The 8572-nt window shown below is 33.7% G+C and overlaps 1 protein-coding gene across 2 annotated transcripts; it reads right to left on the reverse strand.

Moving 5' to 3' along the window:
• Nucleotides 1-640: 640 nt before the first annotated feature.
• On the reverse strand, nt 641-2302 carry LOC137653702 (actin, muscle-like). 2 transcript variants are annotated; one of them, XM_068387279.1, is made up of 2 exons: nt 2144-2302; nt 641-1855 (listed from the first exon to the last, which is right to left on the reverse strand). In XM_068387279.1, the coding sequence occupies exon 2, from the start codon at nt 1837-1839 to the stop codon at nt 709-711; it is 1131 nt and encodes a 376-aa protein (XP_068243380.1). In that variant the 5' UTR covers nt 1840-1855; nt 2144-2302; the 3' UTR covers nt 641-708. The 2 variants fall into 2 exon arrangements, with proteins under 2 accessions (XP_068243380.1, XP_068243381.1); XM_068387280.1 differs by having other exon boundaries at nt 2081-2183.
• Nucleotides 2303-8572: the final 6270 nt, after the last annotated feature.

The raw sequence follows: 8572 nt of genomic DNA on the forward strand, positions 1-8572 counted from the left end.
GTGTGGTACCACGTGTTCAATGTTTAAACCTCAAATCCCCAAAGTACTGATAAGGAAAACTTGTCGATCCGAATTCCTTCACACTTACAAACGAGTTCAAAAGACATCTGCGTTTGTGGATCCTATGGTTATGACATATGTGCCAATGCATTAACGTTTGTCACTTGAAACTAGGGCATCTGTGTTCCCGAAATATATTTGAAGGTCTCAAGATCTCCCATTTTATATATTACTTTCATTTTGTTTTGTTTTTTTACTTATTAATCCGTAATCATATTTTTTGTGCTGGCTTTCCAGAAGATTCCAAGATATAATTGTGATTCAAATTATTTTTTTTTAATTGATAGCGATTGATGACTCAATCAAAATATTATACTGATACAAAGTTTTTTTAAAAGCTTACTTTCCTCTTACATTTATCAGTATGAGCTTATAATTCTTAAAAGTTTATGATATGAAAAATATTTTATAGTTATTTTTATGAGTTATGCTTACTGTATATCGTGATTTCAAGTTAGAAGGCATCACTGTCTCTATAGGGATCTGACCTTTGTTGTCTTGACAACAGTTTTTTTTTTGCAGATGTTCAAAATAACCAATCACCTAAAGGTAGTATTCAGAAAGGATAATAAAACACGAATAAAAACGAATCCTTATAATTTCCTTTGATATAAAAATAGGGTATATCTAAATAGAATATTCTTATTTTTAGAAACACTTGCGATGTACAATACTGGGACCATTTTCGTCGTAATCTTCTTTGGAAATCCACATGGACTCGAAAGTCGAAAGAGAAGCCAATATGGAACCACCGATCCAGACGGAGTACTTCCTCTCTGGGGGAGCGATGATCTTGATCTTGATGGAGGAGGGAGAGAGATTCGTGAGTTCCTTCTGCATCCTGTCGGCGATGCCAGGATACATGGTGGTGCCGCCGGACATGACGGTGTTGGCGAAGAGATCCTTCCTGATATCAATGTCGCAGTTCATAATTCCGTGGTAGACGGCCTCGTGGATACCCGACAATTCCATACCCAAAGCGGATGGCTGGAAAAGAGCCTCCGGGGCACGGAAGCGCTCGTTACCGATGGTGATGACCTGACCGTCTGGAAGTTCAAAGCATTTGTCCAGGGATGTGGAAGCCGCCGCAGTGACCATTTCGCTGTCGAAGTCTAGAGCGATGTAGCAGAGCTTCTCCTTGACGTCACGGATGATCTCCCTCTCGGCGCTCGTCGTGAAGGCGTATCCTCTCTCCGTCAAAATCTTCATCAAGTAGAGGGTGAGATCGCGTCCGGCCATGTCGAGTCTTATCATGGCGTGAGGCAAGGCGTACCCCTCGAAGATGGGCACCATGTGAGAGACGCCGTCCCCGGCGTCGCAGACCATTCCCGTCGTACGACCGGAAGCGTAAAGTGACATAACGGCTTGAATGGCGACGTACATAGCGGGGACGCCGAAGGTCTCAAACATGATCCGGGTCATTTCCTCGCGATTTACTTTGGGGTTCAGTGGAGGCTCCGTCAAAAGCGTGGGGGATTCCTCGGGGGTGACGCGCAGTTCGTTGAAAAACGAGTGATGCCAAATCTTCTCCATGTCGTCCCAGTTCGTGATGATGCCGTGTTCAACGGGGTATTTGAGTGTCAGGATACCTCGCTTGCTCTGGGCCTCGTCGCCGACGTAGGCCTCCTTCTGACCCATGCCCACCATCACGCCCTGGTGACGGGCACGACCTACAATGGAAGGGAAGACTGTCCTGGGGGCGTCATCGCCGGCGAAGCCAGCTTTGACCATTCCCGAACCATTGTCGCAAACGATCGACGCTTGATCGTCGTCACACATAACTGTGGTCGGGAGTCTGTTGAAAGAATGCAACCGTTAATACTCTTATGGAAAATAATATATATATCTTGAGATCATATTAAAAACATAGTTGAAACACGCAAAATAATTAGTATAAAATCTAATTACTAAACCTAACTGAATAAGAGTTTAAATCAATTTACAAATATCCTCATAAGCAAGCATAAATTATTATAAAACATAATCACTATGATATGAATATCATTAATTATAACCATACTGTGTAAAATGCCTCGCGAAACACGAGGCGAACACGAGGAATGCTGTTGTGTAGAACACTCACCAGCGACCACTCACGAGTGTCGGCGGGCAACTGGCTGAGACCTGGGATGAACAGTGCCTTTTTATAGGGAAACTCCCGAAGTGCGTTGGGGATGCCAGCCAAGATTTAACCACCGTCGACTTGCATGACGGAACTCCTTAACATAGGCAGTGTCAGGGCATGTAACAACCCTCCCATGCTCTAGTTCTAACAGACTGGGAGCGTCGGGCTTCGAGAAAACTCGAGAATTATGGTTTTGATAGCAGATATGGCAAGTTACAGAGAAAGCGTGCATTGACTTCGGAAGTCTTAATTTACTGGGAGGCAGCCAAACGATCTTGTTCGAGAGGACACCAACCTCTTGCTTGCGATGACCAGGACTGACTTACGGGGAAAGAGCTGAATCTGGTCGCAGGACTGAATGAATAACTGATTGGATGTATATAAAATGGAAAGACAAATTATATTGATATTAATATTAAAAATTAAGTGTTGGGAAAATATGATTTAGTGCATACTACTGAAATGAACAATAAGAATATTTATTTCTCATATTTTCAAGTTAACTCTTCAGTACATTGTATTATCGAATAGCATTATTTCACTTAAAACAGTTTCGTTTTCGTTTTTCTTGTATGAAATTTTATTCAAATATGTGACTATATTAATCTATTAATTTGTATTATACATATATACACTATTGCGACTGTAGTAAGTGGGTGTGTCTATGGGTATTCTAAATAAAAAAAAAACTGGTATTTGATATATTTAGACTTACCCTTTTCAAATATAATAATTGATTACCAATTTCGGTACTTTTACAAGGTAATTGAAAACCCATGAACGATTTCAGCATTAAGAACTGAATGAATTGGAGGCCATTAATAATTATGTTCCATGAAAATTAATAGTAAGAAAAAAACTAATTCCCTCTCAACCGCTGAAAAAACATCGGAAGTACAAACATTACTTTGAATCTAAGCAAAGAATACTCTCTCTCTCTCTCTCTCTCTCTCTCTCTCTCTCTCTCTCTCTCTCTCTCTCTCTCTCTCTCTCTCTCTCTCTCTTTGTTTACCACTTTCAAGAGAAGTCAACTAGAACCTCAACGGAAGTAAGAAATAGCTCCATTAAAATATCTTGCACTATTTAAATGTCTTCACGAAAATATTCCACAAATGGCAGTTAATTAGCTCTCTCTCTCTCTCTCTCTCTCTCTCTCTCTCTCTCTCTCTCTCTCTCTCTAGTGGTTAGGATGTTTGCCTCAGCAGCTTATGGTTCTTAGTTCGATGCTTGCAAGTTAATGAAATAATTTATGCTTGTCTTATTAAAATACAATATGCTTCTTTTGGCATAAAAATCAATTAGATACCTGAAAATTAGTCGATTGAATTGGATTGCAACGAGGTTGGAAAAGGAAAGAGACTTGCAGCCTTGTTAAAATTTTATATATGTATATATATATATATATATATATATATATATATATATATATATATATATATATATACATATATATATATATACATATATATATATATATACCCACACACACACACACACATATATATATATATATATATATATATATATATATATATAGATATATATACAGTATATATATATATATATATATATGTGTGTGTGTGTGTGTGTGTGTATTTACACTAATGTGCATAAATGTATCTTTGTGTTATTTTTTTCATTGTCTACATTGTTATTGACGCAAATGGATTTTAGTACCCTTCAATAACTTTGCTCAGAAGGCATATTTTAATTGATGTGTATTGCTTTTGAATTTTACTGATAACTAACTAACCAATAAACAAATGAAAAGCCAAATAAATATTTCTATTTTCTATTAAACATAAGGGCACAAATGTAGCCAGAAATTAAAAAAAAAAAAAAAAAAAAGATCCAAGTTAACAACAATAAAAAGCTTCTGTCATTTATCGAACTCTATAACATTCTCACGATCTTCAAATGCCTTCATCTAAGTTGCCAAGGACATTTTTTTGTGGGTTTTTTTTTTCTTTGTCTTGTTCTTTGTTCAATAGTGCCGTTTGTATCTTTCTCCAAATATATGCGTTCGTAGTTCTTTTGTTTTAACGTCATTCTTTTTTTTTTAACCATTTCACCTCTTTACTTTTCTTCTCCAACTGCGAAGTTTGTTACAACGTCTTTCAGCAATTTTGGGTAAAATACGTTAAAAAAAAAAAACTTTAAAGTTAAAGCATCTTATACCACGTGTGAATGGGAATGAAAACTTACACGCACACACACACACACACGCACGCATATATATATATATATATATATATATATAGATAGATAGATAGATAGATAGATAGATAGATAGATAGATAGATAGATATATCTGGAAGCATTTGCAGTTACAAATGACCAATTTATTTTGATCGTATGATCTGAATATATATATATATATATATATATATATATATATATATATATATTATATATATATTATATATATATATATATTATATTTATATAAATATGTGTGTGTCTGTATGTCTGTGTCTGTGTGTGTAAGTCTATGAAAATGTTTAGACTTTCGGTTGATTTGATTTTTACTGTCGAATATTGGGAAATGTTAATAAAAAGGACAATGAAATATAAAATTGTGGTTTTTGGGCTACTGGTTTAAACAACCACCAGTAGCCTAAAAAAATAAAGATAAAAACTGTTGAAGTAAATGATAGTTAAGGCTACTTCTAACTTGCTATTGGAATGTACTGCAACGCAGATTCACTCACTGCCTCAGTACTGCGTAAACATACTGTAGATATTTCTTGTTGCATCGTGTGACGTCTTACCACCAATAAAGGCCACAGAATGTCCGTTAGTTGTTGCACGAGCTGGGTCGTTTGGTATCAAAACTGGCACATTACAATACCTAGTCAGTAAATATGTTTATAATTTTCAATTTACGCTTAAATGGCGATTTTTATTTTTCCTTAGATTTTGTTATTACGTCATTATATTGGTTATTGTTATACCCAACGGATAGTCATAGAAGGAATACTTCGTCCTTAGGATTTTATATAATGTAAATCACATATGAAAAGATATTTATATTTTCATTGTGGTTATTTGAATAGTTATATTATCTAGGGGGGAAAGGTATTATGCATTATTTTTTATTCATATTTGTCCATACTATTCAAAACTATTTGCCTTAAGAGGCAATGTTACAAGTAAGTGCTGCTTTATTTTAACCTCCAACATTGCCTAATTTGTGTTAATTCTGGCGGCAAGAAACAACAAGAGGATGCCAGAAACTTGTTTGTGGGATTTCTAGTCTCCGAGAATGCACCTCGAGACCTAAAACAGCCACGTCATTTTGTATTCGAGTCACTTGTCCGAATATGGTGTAGAAATGTGTATATAAGAGAGAGGAGAGAAACTGCTTCTACTTTTTTTTTCATTACTTACTAGTAATTACAGATTGTTTATTGATAGAGAAATTGCCACATAATATCATTTATTTAGATTTGCTACTCGTTATGAATATTGGCTCACATGATGGAAATTTGAACATAGATATGAACTTACTCGTTTTGTGAGATTCGTTTACTCATTCTAATCCTTCCGCTTCTAACTTGATAACGCCATGTTATTTGTGTCTTATTATATGCTTAAACCTGAATTTTATGGCATTTCAAGCATTATATAATTAAACCCACTACTTTTTAAAATCTTTCAATCTCAGGCATTTTTTTTTTCTATTCATTCATTTTTTTTTTTTTTTTTTTTTTTTTTTTTTTTTTTTTGCTAGTATTGGAATCATTTCATATAACCCAGGGAAGTTAATGGCCCATAACAGCGTACTCACAGTAGGTGCCACTCCCGGGGGAGAAACACATCTGTGGTCTTTGTGGCCTTTACAAATAGCAATACTTGGACATGAGAGAGGAATGCTGTTGGATCATGAGAAACAATTCTAAATAGGACCTGGTGTTTCGATGCTGATCGTCTGACTAAAAATAGTTTTACTTCTAATAGTAACGTATTTGAGACAAACTAACTAAGGATTAACGTCACTTAATTATTCATGCCGATGACGTCATTTGAATCAAGGTATTTACTAATTCACTTCCTGCTTCCGTTTTCTTACAGACTGTAAGACTTCCATTATTTTCTAAGTAAATTTATCGCTTCCTTCTTATTTTATCTTTTCTCTTTTCCCTGTCGCATTGCTTGTTTCTTGAAGCCCATCCTTTTTGAGAGAAAGATAATTTGTGCTTACAATTGTAACATATCGATGGGTAAATGCTACATTATCATACAATTTTAAAAGGAAATAGTGTAATACCATCTCATTACTGTGATATCTGAAAGCGTTTCACCTAGCTCATTATTGTGCTTTATTTAACCATATTTTTCTTCATTGATGACATTAATATTGAGTGTAATATTGTCACTGAAAATTTAGTTATTAATTTTTTAACACTAAAACTTATAACGAAATATTTCGTTATTCCTCCCAGAGTCCCCTTTTAAAAGAGTAATTTATTATTTCCGTATCAAATAAACCTTCAGATGACATTATTATTAATTTTCTTAACTAAGATTCGCCCTTGTCAATCAGCTGATATAATGAAAACGAGAGAGTGTTCAAATGTTGACCTTAAGTTGGTCTGCTTTATTGGAATAAAGAATTAAAAATACTATTCAGAATAACTTCATATTTTTGCTTTTATGTGAGATGTAGATATCACTGAATTATTTAAAGGTCATAATTAAAAGATACCAAACTTGATAAAATTTTATATCATCTCTCTCTCTCTCTCTCTCTCTCTCTCTCTCTCTCTCTCTCTCTCTCTCTCTCTCTCTCTCATATATAAATATATATATGTATATACATATATATATATATATATATATATATATATATATATATATATATATAAATATATATATATATATATATATGTGTGTGTGTGTGTGTATACACATACACAGATGTAATCTTCCTTGACACGGTGATAACTATTAATATATGGTAGTCCACATAAGGAAAATTAAAAGATGATGTGTATAAGAAGATATGTTTTACGGTTTCGTCCGCCACTGGACCTCTTCTTAGAGCGTTTATTATATATACACTTTATTTTTTAATTTTCTTTATGTGGACTACCATATATATATATATATATATATATATATATATATATATATATATATATATACATACATACATACATACATACATACATACATACATACATACATACATACATAATCTTCTTACCCTTGACATTTAAACTGAAATTCTTTATCTTCCTCCTAATTCTAGGAACGAATAACTTTATTGGTGGAACACTTTTGTTAGCAAAATCTATTGAAACTTATCTCTTTTTGTAAGTTTTTTTTTATCATAGATTAGTGTAATTATATCTAAAATAGGCGTTAAAGAGAAGAGTTTTCATTAAAGTTCTCGTGCAAATAAAGAACAAGGGTTAACCATTTTGAACCACCTCGAAACTTGTTCAGCTCCAATTCTCACATATTACTCTTATTGTACATTTCCTACCTCACCTTTGGTTGATTAACCTTTCCAAATGTATCTTCTATCCAGTCTTCTTAATGAAACAAAACTAAAGTATCAAATGGTGTTACGTCATATGATTAGAGCGCGTTTCTATTCTATTAAAGTATTTGAGCTGTGATCCTCTTCAAATAATCCTATACAATTGATTCCTGAAAGTTCACTTCAGTTGTTTTTATCGGCATATTCTACTTATTCACCTGTAAATTTAATATCGTGATGAATGATATTTATAATGTAGATACACTCACCCAATGGAGAAAATCTAGTTGTAGAAGAGTTGGGAATAAAATCAGACCCTTTTAAATTATTTTTTAAATGTATCAGAATATTTTGAAACACAATATCAGATTATATTAGGTGTGGAAATGAGATTGAATCTCTTTACGAACAATATTCCAGCATTGATAATCACGAGATCTGAAACATATGATATCCTTATAGCATATCTCTCCATAAATAAAGGAAGTATTAAACTAAGGTATTATATTGTGCATTGTTGTAAGTTTAACAGTAACATTTCCGCACCTAAGTCTCTAAGGAGATAAATCTGCACCATTGCCACTCATCTCCTTTCATTATGTCATATTATGTATGTTCATCGCAGTTTCGATGTTGAAAATTACTTTTCTCAAAATTAAGAAAATTTTCTGCTTTTCAGCTATCGGTAAAAGACTTATATTTATACCTTGTATTACTTATGTATTTCCCAATTTAATAAGCTGTTTGAACATGGTATATGATTATTATATAAGTATGGTTATGTAGCTAGCATGCCATTATGATATATGATAGAACTGCAGTGAGTTAATCATAGATTTGTAGAAACTCTGCGGATTAATATTTTCATATTTCACTAGATATTTATAGCTCGAAGTAGT

Source organism: Palaemon carinicauda, chromosome 14 (genome assembly GCF_036898095.1).
Source record: "Palaemon carinicauda isolate YSFRI2023 chromosome 14, ASM3689809v2, whole genome shotgun sequence".
NCBI classification, from domain to species: domain Eukaryota; kingdom Metazoa; phylum Arthropoda; class Malacostraca; order Decapoda; family Palaemonidae; genus Palaemon; species Palaemon carinicauda.

Bases quoted from the DNA above. Each gene is read 5' to 3' on its own strand.
- LOC137653702 (XM_068387279.1), bottom strand. From the start codon at position 1,839: ATGTGTGACGACGATCAAGCGTCGATCGTTTGCGACAATGGTTCGGGA.